Source organism: Vespa crabro, chromosome 1, assembly GCF_910589235.1.
Source record: "Vespa crabro chromosome 1, iyVesCrab1.2, whole genome shotgun sequence".
NCBI classification, from domain to species: Eukaryota; Metazoa; Arthropoda; class Insecta; order Hymenoptera; family Vespidae; genus Vespa; species Vespa crabro.
In genome coordinates, this window is record NC_060955.1 from 17519314 (window position 1) to 17537257 (window position 17944).

The 17944-nt window shown below is 32.3% G+C and overlaps 1 protein-coding gene across 12 annotated transcripts in view; it reads left to right on the forward strand.

Annotated features, from left to right (window-relative positions):
* The window catches only part of LOC124432458 (neurobeachin), a 306785-nt gene that overhangs the window by 210347 nt on the left and 78494 nt on the right, over nucleotides 1-17944 (forward strand). For 5 of the 12 annotated variants that reach the window (XM_046981638.1, XM_046981476.1, XM_046981673.1 and 2 more), the window contains exons 3-27: nucleotides 3759-3885; nucleotides 4077-4177; nucleotides 4346-4441; nucleotides 5653-5774; nucleotides 6431-6557; nucleotides 6723-6842; nucleotides 7274-7420; nucleotides 7535-7642; nucleotides 8705-8845; nucleotides 8936-9081; nucleotides 9220-9433; nucleotides 11553-11805; nucleotides 11998-12140; nucleotides 12220-12410; nucleotides 12485-12593; nucleotides 12685-12766; nucleotides 12847-13163; nucleotides 13303-13527; nucleotides 13627-15352; nucleotides 15449-15614; nucleotides 15694-15847; nucleotides 15929-16108; nucleotides 16958-17098; nucleotides 17528-17635; nucleotides 17782-17944. The exon at nucleotides 17782-17944 is cut by the window's right edge and continues 9 nt beyond it. In XM_046981638.1, the coding sequence (XP_046837594.1) occupies nucleotides 3759-3885; nucleotides 4077-4177; nucleotides 4346-4441; nucleotides 5653-5774; nucleotides 6431-6557; nucleotides 6723-6842; nucleotides 7274-7420; nucleotides 7535-7642; nucleotides 8705-8845; nucleotides 8936-9081; nucleotides 9220-9433; nucleotides 11553-11805; nucleotides 11998-12140; nucleotides 12220-12410; nucleotides 12485-12593; nucleotides 12685-12766; nucleotides 12847-13163; nucleotides 13303-13527; nucleotides 13627-15352; nucleotides 15449-15614; nucleotides 15694-15847; nucleotides 15929-16108; nucleotides 16958-17098; nucleotides 17528-17635; nucleotides 17782-17944 (5407 nt within the window). The remainder of the gene's footprint in view (nucleotides 1-3758; nucleotides 3886-4076; nucleotides 4178-4345; nucleotides 4442-5652; nucleotides 5775-6430; nucleotides 6558-6722; nucleotides 6843-7273; nucleotides 7421-7534; nucleotides 7643-8704; nucleotides 8846-8935; nucleotides 9082-9219; nucleotides 9434-11552; nucleotides 11806-11997; nucleotides 12141-12219; nucleotides 12411-12484; nucleotides 12594-12684; nucleotides 12767-12846; nucleotides 13164-13302; nucleotides 13528-13626; nucleotides 15353-15448; nucleotides 15615-15693; nucleotides 15848-15928; nucleotides 16109-16957; nucleotides 17099-17527; nucleotides 17636-17781) is intronic. The other 7 variants (XM_046981621.1, XM_046981708.1, XM_046981645.1 and 4 more) reach the window with 4 other exon arrangements.

The window sequence follows — 17944 nt, forward strand, 5'->3', positions numbered from 1 at the left end:
ATGTATTGAACAGGTGTAAACTTTTCTCTGATTTCTGTTAAAAATAAATTATGGACGTTAATTGTTCGTTCTATTATTTCGAATATTAATTTCTTTTAAATTTCTTTTTAATGCAATATATATATATATATATATATATATATATATATATATATATATATATATACATACATGTATACACATATATACATATATACAAACATATATATATATTCCCAGAATTAATTGTAATGTAATATCGTAATTAATCAACTTCTTGCTACTCTTTATTATTGGAATAATTTCGTTTGCAATTTTTTAGAGAGAATATATTGTTAAAATTTGTACAGTACTGCGATGACGTCATTTAGGATTTTTTAAAAAATTTTTAATTTGATTTAAATTTGTTGAAGTGATGTGAGTGTAAAGAAAGAAAGAGGGAAAGAGAGAGAAAGAGAGAGAGAGAGAGAGAGAGAGAGAGAGTGGGAGTGGTGTACCAATGAAACTCGTGGTAATTAAATATGCACCGTATAACTAATCGCTTTTGTAATTAGCAATTAAGTGAAGATCCAACGTGAACGACTTTTTCCAACGGAAATTACTTGAAATTTAATCAACGTTCACTCTTTCCCTCTCTCTTCCTCTCTCTTACACGTGAGTGGACATATTCCAAAGGAATTCGTTTCATTTCGCAAATTCGTCAAAAATCTTTGATTTATCAAACAAATAGAATAATTCGGCGTATATATATACAATCGAAAAGTATGCTTCGATGTCTTAATTAATCATCATAGCGATCAAATTTGGAGTCTAAAGAAGTTTTAAGTTAGGAAATAATTTTAAATAAATTTATAAATATAACATACGCAAATCAACATTTTTTTTTCCCTCGATTAAAATTCGTCTTCGAATTTTCATTTTCTTTTACAAATTATTCAAATCATATGTTCGAAATGTTTTTATTAGCACATTTTTTATTAGTATATCTTTTATTGCAAAAGTTGTGATTATTTTTAGAACAGACGATAAAAAAAGTTTACAACGTATGTTGGTAGGAGGTATTTTATGATGTAAAAAATATGCATAGGAAACAGTATTCGTGCTTGGTTCATTGTACGTTTCAACAATGCGCTTAGATGACAGTAGTGAGTGGATTTATTATGAAAGAACTAGGTTCTCCGTTGTTGCCACGTGAAATTGTGGAATTCCTCTAAAGAAAATTATTACTTGAGTAAAATATTACTATCGTTACGTACGTTCATATCTACATACATATATTTTGCACGCGTATTGTCGTGAATTAAAGTAAAAAATGTGTTTTTATTTTTTTTCGGATAATTTCGGAAAAAGAAACACTGTTGACGACTGATTTGAGGACATTGTATACATTTCACTGTACAGCATTTGAGAAGAATAAGTCACGAAAGTGGGTGGGCGGGAGAACCATCGAGACCAGAGCTGGTACTACCTGCAACAACTACAACAAAAGTAACAAAAGTAACGTTGAGGCAAGTTTGAAGAATGTCCCTCTTCAATGTCGCAATCAGGCTTTTAAAAGCCATGTGGCATTGCCGTTGTCGTTGCTGGCTTTTAGCGTGATACGCTCGTTGAAAAATGGGTAGCCATTGAACGAGAGCCACCTCCAAAAGTGCGTTTTAATGCACGATGTGGAATGTGAGATGGTCGTGAGTCGATCAACCGAAGGAAAAGGCAAAAAAAAAAGTAGAGGAAGAAATAAAAATTGAACCGTCTTCGAAAAGATAATTCTCCGAAAAATTCTGCATTATAAGTTGCATACGTGAGAAAATTATGGACAATCGATCTATAGTTGGGAATGTTTAATTAATGGTGACTCGTTTATTAATATTTCATTTAGTTATATATAATATATAAATTGTCATAATTAAAATTTTTGAAAGAACTCCGTATACATATGTGTTTGTGTATGGTCATGTATAAAAATAATTTTTTTTCTATACACAATAAAAATTTTTGGAGGATTAACTGTATTCTATTTTTATACCTTATATATATATATATATTTATTTATTTATTTATTTATTTATTTATATATTTTTTCTTCCTTTTATTTTATGCCACTTGTAATATTTGAATTATGACTAAAATTTGATAGAACAATAAACTATGTACCAATGGAAGGATTTTACTCATCGCAAATAATACAGTAGTTAAACTATCCATTCGAGTTTTAAAGAGCTCAGGTAGAATATAATAGGCGGTATTATAAAGGATTAGAGTGATATGTACTTACTAAGAGTCTGATTTTGCAAATCTTGAAACAAGTGAAGAGAAAGAGAGAAAAAGAGAGAAAGTGAGAAAGAGGGAGAGAGAGAGAGAGGGAGAGAGAGAGAGAGGGAGAGAGAGAGAAAGAAATAGGAAGAATGAAAAGAAAACAAGTCCATGGGAGAACCGCAAAATCGTTTTTGGTTTATCCTTTAAAGAATGAACATGTTTCGAAGTTAGATCAAACAATTGACAGTGATACTACCGCAATAATATCAAGTACACCAAGGCGTTTATGTTATCGAAATCTATGGATAAACCATATTGTTAATTATTTAATATTCCTTTATTAAAACATATCATTTTTATCTTATCGTTATAATTTTAAAAACGAAGTAAACTATTTCAATTTCTTATTTCCTGTGGAACTTTTAACACGTGATGCGATCGAGACGATGACAAAGAAGTTAACTAAAAAAAAAAAAAAAGAGTTAAAAGAAACAAAGAAAGGATCATTAAGAACACGCCCTAATGCTACTGTTTTTGCGGAAGTCAAATGAAATTATTGGCCAGGTCCAGATTTCCGTATGTAAAGAGACCGTGTGTATCCGCAAATACTAATATTGAATCTACGAGAAGGGTCGTGTATGTTTACTAATCCTTCGAGATTTCATTAATACTAGATACCCCATTTACACGTTAATTGAGCTCACTTCATCGTAAAGAGCTAGAGCCGTTAGAGTGTTACATATAATTTCAGTTGGAACTGATTCTACATTGACGTATATAAATTTAACTTGTCCTATAATATTCTTTATTATCCTAAATAGTCGTCCTTAGATAAAATTGATATATTGTTAATAATCGATTTATAAAATAGTAAATGTACAAATATTTATATTTATTTATTATAAATAAGCGAAAGCTGTGCGCAAGAGCGCATGCACAATAACGATTGCAATACACCAATATCGTTAAAAGCATACCGCAACGTAATATTCAGGGACAATGTTTGTATCGAATATCGATCGAGATTGGCTTCGTTGTATGCAAATTCGTTGGATTAGCTTCGCTGCAGTGAAATATTTTAGTAGTTCGGTAATTTCGGGGATAATTACACCACGGCCTTTCCCATTTTAATCGGTACTATGCATTCCTTCCAATCTTTATTCTGATTGTTTCCTTTTTCTCTACGAACTGTCGATAGGCCCGGATTGTATGTTTGGAACAGAAGATACGCAATTCGAATTGGGATCGTGCAAATTGCATTGGGAATTCCCAGCTGCGTTGGATAATCATGATGTTATTTTCATGAAGGTTAAATCAGATTTAATTGAGAATGCAAACCGCCGAAGTGAAAAAGAAGTGTTATAGGCGGACGATAATTACTTTAAAAAATACTTTATCCATATTGAAGAAAAAAATAAAAAAAGAAAAAGGAAAAATATAAATGCTTATATTAATTACCTCAAATTGTTATTATGAATTTCGTAGATTCTTACATTTTAATAGATATTTCGTATTTTATGTTTCAGGCCGAAATATGGAGCGTATTTATTGCGATTTTAAGGAAAAGCGTTCGGAATTTACAGGCATGTACAGATGTAAGTCTTATAGAACACGTGCTGCATCGATTATCGCGAGCGGAGACTGTTGTTGCAGGTAAATTAGATGCTTTTTCTTCATTCTATAAATATTACGCAAATTTTCTTTATGACTCGCAAATGACATTGAAATATAACGCGTAGTATTACGATTTAGATATTAGATTTTATAACGCAAGAGATTTTATGCGGTTAATAATGTCGCGTATATCTTAATAAAATTTTTAATTTCTTAACCTTCTTTTGCAGATTTATTGATCGATATGCTCGGAGTATTAGCGAGCTACAGTATCACCGTAAAGGAGCTGAAACTTCTCTTCGGTGCCATGAAAGCGGTTAAAGGGAAATGGGTAAATTATTAAAAATTTTAATTAAGACTTTTAAAGTAAAATTAATTGAAAGTGTCTTTTGTAAAGAATAAAAAAGAAAATCAAAGTATTTCGTCAAAGATATATATTTTTCTTTTCTTTTTTATGGTGTCTTCTACAGTTTTATAAAATTATATTTTCGTTTTACAGCCGCGACATTCGGCGAAACTCTTGAATGTACTTCGTCAAATGCCGCAACGAAACGGGCCCGATGTATTTTTCAGTTTTCCTGGTAGGAAAGGATCGGTAAGTGAATCTTGATTTTTAGTTTTCTCTGTCGCAGACAAAGTAATATAAATACTCGCGTCACACAGACATGTGTCCTTTAGCAGAATGATTCCTTTTTACCTTTAAAACTTCATCGAAGATATTATTCGATTCTAAACTCTATCAAACTTCGGATAAGAGAATTCACGTTGTTTCGTGAAACTCCCGTTTCAACTAACGTCGTTTAAATTCGATATAGTATCGATCCCTTCTAACCACAGCGCGAGATCTTAAAGACGAAGCCTTGTATTGAATCTCTCAAGAATCCTGAGAATCGAGATTAAACCGTATCGCTATAACGAGGTATTATCGATTATCGTACATTCAGCAATCAACTCATATAGTTACGATTACATGACACGTCCGTTATGTTCTATTAATTACTCGATCATTAAAAGACAAAAAAGATAAAAAAAAAGTTTTAATTAATTTAATCCCCAATAGGTAATTGCGTTGATACGTTCGAATGAAAAATATAATATCTATAACGTAAAATATGATATTTAGATAGAGATATGAAGATATATTGTTATCGAAAGAACATATTTAATGAAGTATTTATAAAATCAGTATCCCTAAAATATTTTCATTGTCGTATCGTTCAGTATATTATTTGGACAAATTGAAGAAGATTCGTACGGGGAAAAGTAACCATCGTTGTCTAATACAATAACAAATTTGACGTGAAGTTTGCAAAGTTGTGAAACACGGCTTGTCAATTAGACCCCGATAACAATGTTTGACGATGCCCCATGGCTACAGGGGAGGATTAACCGTTCATCGTAAGTGGAACGTGTTTGCCTCGATAGTGGACCTAAGTGATGCACGGTTATTAGTAACAATTGCAACATTTATTCCTTTCTGTATTAATATTCAATTTAACTTTCAACAATTATTCCTATTTGTGCTTTCAATTTTTCTTTTCTTTTCCTTTTTTTTTTTTCTTTTTTTTTTTTTTTAATAATATCTATCAATAAAATTCATATCGAATATCACAATCGTTTTATTATACGATTGTATAATCGAACAAAAAACGGTGTTAATAATAAGTTTCATGAAAAAATAAAAATACTTTAGAACTTTTGCAATCTCACGAAAAAAAAGAGTGGTAGAAAGAAATGATTCTGTGGAAAGAAATAATAGCGAGTTATAAACACAACTTCTTTCTTTCTTTTTTTTTTTTTCTACAGGCAATAGTATTACCTCCACTAGCAAGGTGGCCTCACGAGAACGGGTTCACATTTACCACGTGGTTTCGTCTGGACCCCATCAACTCGGTTAATATCGAACGAGAAAAGCCGTACCTCTACTGGCAAGTGCTCTTCCATCAAGTACTTTTACAAGAACACCCTCTTGAGTTGAAGCAACCTGCTGCCCTTACGGAAACCAAACCTCCGTGCCCTTAATACGGCCTTTTTAAAATTGAAATAAAAATTAAGAAAAGGGAAAAAGAAAGAAAATAAAAAAAAAAAATTAAAAAAAAAGAAGAAGAAAAAAATTCGACCTATTATTGTTACAGGACAAAATTTTACACGGCACGCTTTATGAATTTCATTAAATCGCCGTTTTCCTTTTTGCATTCGATAAACATTGAGAGAGGAAAAATAAAAGAAAGTTTTGCGATTGCGAAAAAATTTTTTAAATCGAAACTTTCTTCGCCTTGAGGGCACGTTGATATATACATATATATATATATATTTTTTTTTGTCACTACTCGTTCAGTATGTCACACAGATAGATACTTTTTTACTTTTTGTTAATTGGGTTTCGCGGTAATGTCAGAGCGCGAATTTAAAATCATGGAAATAGTGAAAAAAACCAGCACGAATTTGGAAACAAAGGGTCGGTATAAAAACCAAATAAAATATTTGACCAGGAATCACTCTTTATTTTTTTTATGTTTTTTCTCTTTTGACAACAATTTTTCTATAATTATTGACTATTATTTTTGTACTTTTTCTTTTGCAGTTTTAAGACTAGTAAAGGAGTAGGATACTCTGCGCATTTCGTAGGCAATTGCTTAGTCCTCACGTCTATGAAAGTGAAGGGCAAGGGCTTCCAGCACTGTGTCAAATATGAATTTCAACCGCGAAAGGTATATGTAATATATATTTTTTCGTCGTACAAATTGTTTTTTGTTTTTTTTTCCTTTCTTTTTTTTCTAATTCATGCACTTACTAAACGTATTAAAAAGAAAAGAAAAAAAAAAAGAGAAAGAAAAAACACTGGTAGAGTCATTGCTGATTAAATATTTTTACAGTGGTATATGATCGCCGTAGTGTACATATATAATAGATGGACCAAAAGTGAAATTAAGTGTTTGGTCAATGGTCAATTGGCTTCGAGTACGGAAATGGCATGGTTTGTGTCGACGAACGACGTAAGTATCCTTCAGTTAAATGCATTTCATATTTTCACGAGATTAATTATGCCGATTAAAAACACATAGCTGTCGTATATAGAAAAAAGTCGTAAAATTGTAAAAAAATCTTTTTTCGTCGGAAAATCAAATGAACGATTGTAAGAGTATAATTGTCCGATTGTTAAGATATATTGTAGGTATCGTAACGCGTTAAATTTCATTTATTTCTGTTCGGTTTGATTAATATACTTTCCCCATGTATTTAATTAATCGGACGGATAAATTCACTTGTGAAATTTTGGACTGTTCAATCGGTTTTTCATTATCGATATTACATTTATTATAAAAAGATAGTACGAAATCAAACAGAAAGGATCGTTTTCGATCAGGATAATATTACCTTACATGTATACTGTACACGTATATACGTTCGAAAACTTTGTTCGTAGCCATTCGACAAATGTTATATCGGAGCTACACCAGAATTGGATGAGGAACGAGTATTCTGTGGTCAAATGAGCGCGATATATCTATTTAGTGAGGCACTGACAACTCATCAGATATGCGCTATGCACAGACTAGGACCTGGATATAAGGTACGTTATTTAAATATTATTGATTCATATTAGCATATTAATTCTTTATATAAAGTCCTCTTTTACCTTCTTTCTTTTTTTTTCTTCTTTTTCTTCTTCGATTCCTATCGACAGAGTCAGTTTCGTTTTGACAACGAGTGTTACCTGAATCTGCCAGACAATCACAAAAGGGTGAGTGATGAGCAGGAGCTCACGAGCATGGTGGACCAAAGTATGCAAACTGTAAGCATTTTGTTTTTATTTTCGCCCACCGTTTATATTTCATTTTGCACTCTCTTATGAACTATTCCATTTATATACTGCGTACTCGAGTCCGAGGTAATTAAATGAAATTTAAAAAGAAATTATGTTTCCTCGTTTCTATTGAAACGACGGTGTTCGCTTATGTGGAATATATTTCTTCGATATTTCTTAGTATACATCACTTTTCCACTTTTATGTATCTTGTTTACATTTTCTTTTTTGTAATCTTTTTGCTTCGTACTCTTTTAGATATGGTAATTAATTTTTTATGTTTTTTATTTATTTATTTATTTATTTATTTATTTATTTATTTATTTATTTATTACGTGTTATTCGATATTATATACCTCCTTTTAGATATGGTAATCCATTTTTAATTTTTTTTATTTATTTATTTATTACATGTTATTCGATATTACATTCCTCCTTTTATTTCCCTCATTGTATTACTCCGTAGATGTATTATTGTTAATATAATTTGATTCCTCTTTGAGATGCAATATTATGACTTCACTTAATTATTGAACGTAATTTTGTTGGGTCTTCAACGTTTTCTATCTCTTTTTTTATTTTTCTCTTCCTTTTTCTTTTTTTTTTTTGCAATGTAGAGTATGCAATTTTTTGCGCATGCTAGTTTCGTTATCCGAACGTGTTCCAATCGATTTTAATTTCCTATCATCGTTCGACGGATAAATCTACAAATCGTGAAGATATTATTATACAAATATATATATATTATACAAATATATATATATTATACAAATATATATATATATATATATATATATATATATATATATACACATATATGCATATGTATAAATACGTAGTTGTATAAATTATTATTAAGTTCCATCTACGATTTTGAATGAAAATCCGTCGGGCGTTATGCTTTCCATTTATTATCATAGCTTTGCTAATCATATTAATGAAAGTATTATTATGATTACCAAAAGTTTTGATGGAAAGCGCTTAAAGTTATTGATTATTAGATGAACGATTAAAATACATATGTGTGTGTGTGGGCGCGTGGGATAACAGGTACTTTACGACGGAAAGCTGTCAAATGCTATTGTGTTCATGTACAACCCAGTGGCTACGGATTCTCAACTTTGCCTGCAAAGTGCACCGAAAGGCAACGTTCCGTATTTTGTACATACACCGCATGCTCTAATGCTCCAGGTACGTATTTGTAATTTTTATTTGTATAATGTCAATATACATAATGAATAATTTTAATTATTGAATTTAAATATCCTTTCGTTTGTTTAGGATGTCAAGGCTGTTATAACACATTCGATACACAGTACATTAAATTCGATCGGTGGTATCCAAGTGCTATTTCCTCTTTTTTCGCAATTAGATATGCCTTATGATTGTATAGCACCGAACGACATCAAGCGAGATCCTACATTATGGTAAAAATAAAAAAAAAAAAAAGAAAAAAAAAGAAAAATGAAAGAAAGAAAAAGAAAAAAAATTCTTTTATATACATTAAAGTTTTGATGAAAGGAAACGTATGAACAAAACTGAGATTGAATTTTCTTATATTTCAGTTCGAAATTGTTGGGCTTTATATGCGATCTTGTGGAGAGTTCTCAAACGGTTCAACAACATATGGTACAGAATCGTGGATTTTTGGTAATTAGTTACATGCTTCAGAGAGCTAGTAGAGATCATCTGACTACGGAAGTTCTAGCATCCTTTTTGGAACTTACAAAACATCTGGTAACCTGTCTCAGTGCGAACAGCGATCTGTTGCTAAAGCAGGTATTGATAAAGTCATAGTTTTCTTTCTTTAGAAAATTAGTTTAAGTTGAGATTAAATTAGAATATCGAATTAATAATCTACGAATTCAAATTTAGTAATTTGTGAATCTATACAACAATTTCACTTCCCCTTGAAGAAAATAGAACCTACTTATAATTTCATTCGTTTAGAGATAGATAATGTTTGTTGTATTAGAATATTATTCCGGAAGTAATATGTATGTAGGACCACCCTTTTTCGTAGATTTTTTTTACCTAAAAGCGAAATGTTACGATTTGTATACACATTCGAAGTAAGTTTATATTAACATATATACGATATCCCCGATTGTATGTATGTATGTATTATTATTATTATTATATTTCAGTTGAATATCTCCCAAATGAATAGTTGATGGAATATAATTTAATAATGTAAATTTGATATGCTATTTAATTAAGCATATTATTCTATATAGGAATATACTTGTTTCTATCAGTTAATCTTATTAATTTTTTTTTTTTTTTTTTTTGAGGAAATAATATTTTTTTAATAATTTTAATAAATGACTGCGACGAGCTTGATTATCACCCTCTAGATAGTCGTATGCCGCCCAAAATTTGAATATTTTTATGCACTAAATATTGCGATAGCATGTAAAGCGTACGAAAGCTTAATTAGGCATTCTTGCGTATTTTTTATATTAATTCTACTTCTTAATTTGAGTTGCAGTAACTTTTATAATTTTGTTCCTTAGTATATATACAGATTGTACATTTTTAGCGTTATATTTGCAATAGAAAAGCATGAGAATCATATCACTCTTTCTCTCTCTTTCTCTCTTTCTCTTTATCGTATGAATTTTGCGTTTTCATTCAAACTTTGGATCGCATGCAATCTACCGACTTTAAGGCTTCCTGTTTATCAAAATACGCCTTCGCAAAGTGTTACTTCGCGCGAATTTCCATGGCTTTTTGACATGAAAAGGACTGTTCAATTATCATTTTTTTTTTGCGACGCTCAAATTCACCACTCACATGCTAACACTGAAATATTTTTACGTTACGCGATAATGCGATGCGTATATGTTGCCTAATCCTAGTTTTTCATCAATGATTATGTATGTTATTTTTCTTATCAGTATATTATAAGTATCTCGATCGAACAATAATTTTATGGTATGATCCACTCTTATCATATATTTACGTGTTTTCCTTTTTTTCCTCGAATTTTTTCTCACAATTCTTATTCAAAAAATTCACTTCGTGTGTTTTATTAATGTTTTATTCCGACGTAAAACGAAACGGAGTACATTGCTTTAAGTTGGTTTTGTTAATAAAATTTTTTTTTTTTTTTTGAACTTTTTATTCCGAGATAAAATCAATTGAAATCTAATTATTGCTTTAGCAATTGGCAAAATTCATAAGTAGATTGTCGTGTTTCGTAAAGTCATTGCTAAGTCAAAGTTTTCATTCTCTTTCATTCGACACTAATGAATAATATTCATTATCACATTTCCTTAACAAAATCAGTGAAAAAGATTGTACTCGTATTTCCAATCTTTTTAAATCAAATGCATGAGTGTTCTAAGCACAAAGCTCATGTTTATTTAAAATTTTCCTTTATCATGACTTTTATAATACCTTTCATATACATATATTATGTATACATATATATATATATATATATATATATATATATATATATATATATATATGTATATGTATATTCTTTTTTGTTATTTCTACACTATTTGATCATGTATTACGCAACATACGCATAAAGAAAGCAGCATTAAAAAGAAAAATAAATAAATATATACAAAAGAGAGAATTCTATTGCAAATGAAAAATTAATTTATACGAGATCGCATTTTGTGCCGCTTAATATCGTTTTTATTAAATTTTTTTTCTACGATATAGACAGAATAATTTTATATCCATCAAAAAAAAAAAAAACGATTAAGAATCATTAATTCTATCAATAGTATGTATAAGGCGAAACAAACGGATTGAATGGAATTTCATTGTCGAAAAAATATGGCGATGATATTGGCACATATTGTGTCATAGACAGGAATTCCATAAAAGTCGGCTAGATTGGTGTGTCCGAAGAACAGGCAGATCTATGGTGATGTAGTTGTTTTACTTTTCATTCCTAACCTGGCAGCTATTGGATCACGTCCTTTTTAATCCCGCTCTATGGATATACACGCCAGCGCCGGTACAAACCCGGCTTTATTCGTACTTGGCCACAGAGTTCCTCAGCGATACGCAAATTTATTCTAACGTAAGACGCGTCTCTACTGTCCTTCAAACGGTGCATACGCTCAAGTATTACTATTGGGTTGCTAATCCCCGTGCCAAGAGTGGAATAACGCCGAAAGGACTCGGTGAGTTGCAAGAGTTTTATAATATATATTTATTCTTTTTTTCTTTTATTTATTTTTTTTTTTTTTAAAGCTTTTTAACATTTCAAACGAATTCATTTTCGCTGAAATCTTCATCCTTTTAACTGGTTATTAATTTTTTTATTTTTTGTTTTGTTTTGTTTTTTTGTTTTTTTGTTTTTTTTTTTTTTATAGACGGACCACGACCTCAACAAAAAGATATCTTGACAATACGTTCTTATATTTTACTATTTCTTAAACAATTGATCATGATCGGCAATGGCGTGAAGGACGACGAATTGCAGAGTATTTTGAATTATTTAACAACGATGCACGAGGTAAGGATTTATTTATTTCATTTTTGTTCACAATGTTTAATAAATAATGGCTCAGTGTTCACGTGGAATTTATTCGCAGGATGAAAATTTGCACGATGTTTTGCAAATGCTTATTTCTCTTATGTCCGAGCATCCTTCATCGATGGTACCAGCATTCGATGCAAAACAAGGCGTTAGAACGATCTTCAAACTTTTAGCAGCTGAAAGTCAATTGATTCGTCTTCAAGCATTGAAATTATTAGGATTCTTTTTAAGTCGCAGTACACACAAGTGAGTGATAACATATTCCAAGATATATATATATATTATTATTCTAAGTTCTAATTAACTTAAAATTACAATAGAAGGAAATACGATGTAATGAGCCCACACAATTTGTATACTCTACTAGCCGAAAGATTATTGTTAAACGAGGAAACATTGTCCTTACCAACTTACAACGTTTTATACGAGGTATCATCCATGACCTTATATAACTTTAATGATCCTTTTTTTATCTAACTACAATCATCATAATGAATCATATAATAAATAATATTTGTAGATAATGACGGAACACATAAGTCAACAAATACTTTATGCCAGGCATCCCGAACCAGAGTCACATTTTCGTTTAGAAAATCCTAGTAAGATTCAACAGTATATTAGAGAACATATTCGTACATGGATTTCGTTCTTATTGCATTATATTTTTCTTTTATTTTAGTGATTCTTAAAGTAGTGGCAACACTGATACGACAATCAAAGCAAACGGAACAATTGTTAGAAGTGAAAAAATTGTTTCTTTCCGATATGACATTACTTTGCAATAACAATCGAGAAAATCGTCGAACCGTATTGCAAATGTCCGTCTGGCAGGAGTGGCTCATAGCTATGGCTTATATCCATCCAAAGAACACAGAGGAACAAAAGATTTCTGATATGGTTTATTCTCTGTTTCGAATGCTCCTTCATCACGCTATCAAACATGAATATGGTGGTTGGCGTGTATGGGTTGATACTTTGGCGATAGTACATTCAAAGGTCAGAGACGAAAGGATAAATAATTAAATAAATTAATTTGTGATTTTACGAAAAATATAATATGGTTCTTCATCTTTTTTCTTTTTTTCTTTTTATCTTGTTTCTTTTTTTTTTTTTTTTACTGTTTTCATTTATAAAGGTATCCTACGAGGAATTTAAACTTCAGTTCGCTCAAATGTACGAGCATTATGAGAGACAAAGATCCGATAATATAACGGATCCTGAATTGAGACAACAAAGACCCATTAGTACAATTTCCGGTTGGGATCAGCAACATTCAGGGAATAATGGTTATAATCGACCATCGCCTTGGACTAATCAACAACAGAATCATGAAGTTCAGCATATTGAAAGGAATTACAAAGTAGGTTATCCAAGGTCCAAATTGTCCTTCTAAAGTTAGTCTCTAGCGATATAGAGTATCAATCGTAAAAGAAGAAAGAATAAACGTTTTTCTTTGTAGGAATTTGATGGAACAGAAGGAAACGATCGTCTTGAGGAAACGTGCAGTTGTGATCTGAACTCTATAGACAACACCGAAAGCGACGGTAGTCCGGCGATCGTCAACAAATCCCATAGCGAGACCTTAGATACCATGCAGTCCAGCGAAGCAGTCTCTTTAGATTCAAGATTGAGCGACAAACCGGAAACACCAACGACGGCCCGAGAGATTCACACAGACACACCGACAATTTTGGAAGAGGCGAATAGCGAAGTAGCTTCTTTGCCAACGACCCAAGAGACCAGCGAAGTGATATCGATCGAAAGCTCCAGCGATATATACAGTGAAGTACAGAAGAGTCCAAGTCCAGATTCTATGGTGGTTCAAAGTACGGTACAAAAAGAAGACGATATCGTACAGCAAGAATTGGAAACTTCTACAAAAGATCAAATAGAAGATAAAGAGAATAAAACGAATGTCGATGTTGTTATCGAGAAAGAAGTCGAAAAGGAAATGGTAAAGAATGATGATTTAAATGATGATAAAGTTGCCGAACCGGTAGAATCTAATGACTCCGAAACAAAGGAAGAAGAAAACGAAGATGATAAGTCTCATCAGACAATGGATTATAATAACGACGCGAGTAGTACTAAGGAAGATAGTCCTAAAAAAATGTTAGAAAAGTCAGAAAAGACAGAAAAGATGGAGGAAACGAACGACGACGAAAAGAAGTCCGAAATTATAAACGATATGACTAAGGAAGAATCGGAATCAGTTGACGATTCGAAGTATCTTGAAAAACTACAATTGGAAAATGATCGAGAAATCATAGATAGCGATACTTCTGAGGCATATCTAACACCAACGGAACAACAGGAAACATCCACGGAAACAAAGACGGGCGTTGCGGATGTCGCGAAGATCGATGAGAAAGATTTCGCTGAGAAAGTTGCCGTAGCTGAAGAAAGAAACGTTAGGGCCAATGAAGATGCCGAAGAAATTGAGGACGTTCCAAAGGGTCCAGAAGATTTGATCGATACGATAGAAACGCATACTAACGCAAAAACTACAAGTAGCAATGACGATAAAATAGAAGAAAAAATAGAAGAAGAAGAAGAAGAAGAAGAAGAAGAAGAAGAAGAAGAAAAAGAAGAAGAGATAGGAAAAGAAGCCGAAAAAGTCGTAGTGAGTAGTACGTTAGAGAGCGACGAACGTGTCGTCGCAGACGCTTTAAAGAACAACAAAAGTGCTGTTATTAATAGTAACGACGACGAGCAGGTAATTGAAAAACACTCAAGGGAGCCGTCCACTATTTCTACTAGCGTAAGTGATAATAAGTCAGACATTCCGGTGAGAACCGACGAGGTAGGAGTAACGGATAGTGTTTCTAGTAATAGCGATATTCAAAGTTCTGTAGATAATGTGACGCAAGTGCCAAATCCTAAACAGCAAATCCCAACAATATCTACGGTCTGTGATGCTACTAAAAGTTTACCCGACGGTGTGCCTCAAAACGTTAGTTCTAATGTGGTTGCAATGGACAATCCAGTTACTACGAATGACTTAACTCCAGATCACGTAGATGCCCACCGCAGATCCAGTTTGCCGATCGTATCCTCCGAGATGATTGCTGAAAGCAACGCCGAGGAACCTCCTTCTCTGCCTGTTCCCTTACGAAAAACATCATCACCCCAAAAAAGACCAAGGAGTGCCTCAACGTCCACGCAAGTGGATCCGAATCATTTTGGTACGTTCTTGCTCTTGTCAACATTATTTAAATTTCTTTATGTAATGTTAAAGATAAAATTTGTGAAAATGATCGATCAAATGTCCTTTCTTACAGAATCGAAAAGAACGAAGCAAGGAAATCCTTCCACCAGACCAATGTTCAGTCCGGGACCGACTCGGCCACCATTCAGAATACCAGAATTTAAATGGTCATACATTCATCAGCGATTATTATCGGATGTTCTATTCTCTCTCGAAACAGATATTCAAGTTTGGAGAAGGTAATCTATACGTGAACAATAATTTATTTTCTAAGTATTAAAATATTAAATTAATCAGAGATATATCTTTATTTTGTAGTCACTCCACTAAATCGGTATTGGATTTTGTGAATAGTAGCGAAAATGCAATTTTCGTAGTCAATACCGTTCACCTGATTTCACAATTGGCCGACAATCTTATCATAGCATGCGGTGGACTGTTGCCACTTTTAGCTTCGGCTACATCGCCAAACGTACGTATTTTCATGGTTGTTCGTTGAAGTAACCAATGATCCTATTTGTACTTGAATTTTATTGTGATTTGATATTCACAGAGCGAGTTAGACGTGATCGAACCGACTCAGGGGATGCCTATAGAAGTAGCAGTTTCGTTTCTTCAAAGGTTAGTCAACATGGCTGACGTTCTGATCTTCGCAAGCTCCTTGAACTTCGGTGAACTCGAAGCTGAGAAGAACATGTCCAGCGGTGGAATTCTGAGACAATGTTTGCGACTGGTTTGTATCGTTCATCTTATTTTTTCAATTTTCAAATCCATCATAATTATTTTATCGTTTACATTCGCGTTTATCGAATGAAATGATATAATCGAAAGTCTATTTCATTATATAGCATTGATAATATACAAATAAGATTTTTGAGATCATTGAAACTCGCCAGGAAAATCACAAACATTAGAAATGCACATCACATACATATTCATTTAAGTATCAATAATTGATAATTTCAATTCGACAAATATAATACCTTGATAGTGTGGGAATCAATATTCTATTAGTTCTTGCTCAAATAGTATAAATATATACATATGCGTAGTTTGCCTCATATCAACATCCCACATTACATATGTTACAATATTTCATAATTTATTATCATATGATATATGATAATAAGTCAAAAATTTGTCTTCTCTCTTTGTAGAATTCACGGAACTATCATATTACAATAAATTGCTTATCAACCAAAATTTAGTCGAGTATCGCAAAGAGTGTCGTTTCTTATAAATGTCTTATACATTAGTTTCAGATACACATACGAGCACACACACACACACACACACACACACACGGACGCACGTACGCACACACATATACATACAAACAGCAAACAAACAGATACATATACATATACAATTTTTCTCTATAAAGCTAGCTAAAGATAATTTTTATTATTAAAAATACACGGCTGTGTATTTTCGCTTGTGAAATCTTTGTGTATTTTCTCGCATTTAGTTAACTTCAGACATATGTACATACTAAAGGTTCATTAATACCTTATCCCCAAATACAATTATTTTTACATACGTACATATATATATATATGTCTCTGATAAAATGCTTCTATAGGTCTGTACATGTGCCGTTAGAAACTGCTTAGAGTGTAAAGAGCGTGGCAGATCGTACAGCATGTTAGGTCGACAGATTGGTACTAGTAATAAATCACAGCACATACAGTCTCTAATACGAGGAGCTCAGACATCGCCCAAGGTACGTTATTTCCTATTGTCATAATTCAGCTTACATTAGAAACATTTAGATTAGTACTAATTAGTATCATCTTAAATCGCGGTAGAGCACGATTGGTCCTTAGAAGGTCCCCTAATTAAATACCTTTACACGAGCGTATGTACGCTCTATAATTTCAAGATATCAAGACTTACTTTTTTTTTCTTCTCTCTTTTTTTCTTTTTTCTTTTTCTTTCCTTCTTTCTTTATTTCTTTCTTTCTTTCTTTCTTTCCTTCTTTCTCTCTTTCTTTCTTTCTTTCTTTCTTTCTTTCTTTCTTTTTTTCTTTCTTTCTTTCTTTCTTTCTTTCTCGTTCTCCTTCATTTCTTATCCATGTCAACGCACTATAGAGTCTTTAGAAGCGGATGCAATATTTTATATTTATATATCGAATATCGTTGCTCCTTTATAGAACATAGTGGATAATCTGGCTCATCAATTAAGTCCTGTGAAGGATCCGGAAAAATTACTTCAAGACATGGATGTGAATCGCTTGAGAGCCGTGATATACAGAGATGTTGTAAGTAGATATGTACTTTGATCGATCTTATCGAAACTTCGATAATATCTTCTTTCACCAGTTGTATTTGAGACTTCGAAGAGGAACTTGTTTTAAGAAATTTGATGAACGGTACGTTAATAATCCACTGTTTCCTCATTTTACAGGAAGAAACCAAGCAGGCACAGTTTCTGTCCCTGGCTATAGTTTACTTCATCTCTGTACTAATGGTCTCGAAGTATCGCGATATATTGGAACCACCGATATCTCAACGTCCACCAAGTCCTGTTCAAACAATACAAACTAATGGCGCCGGTTTAAGACCGGGTA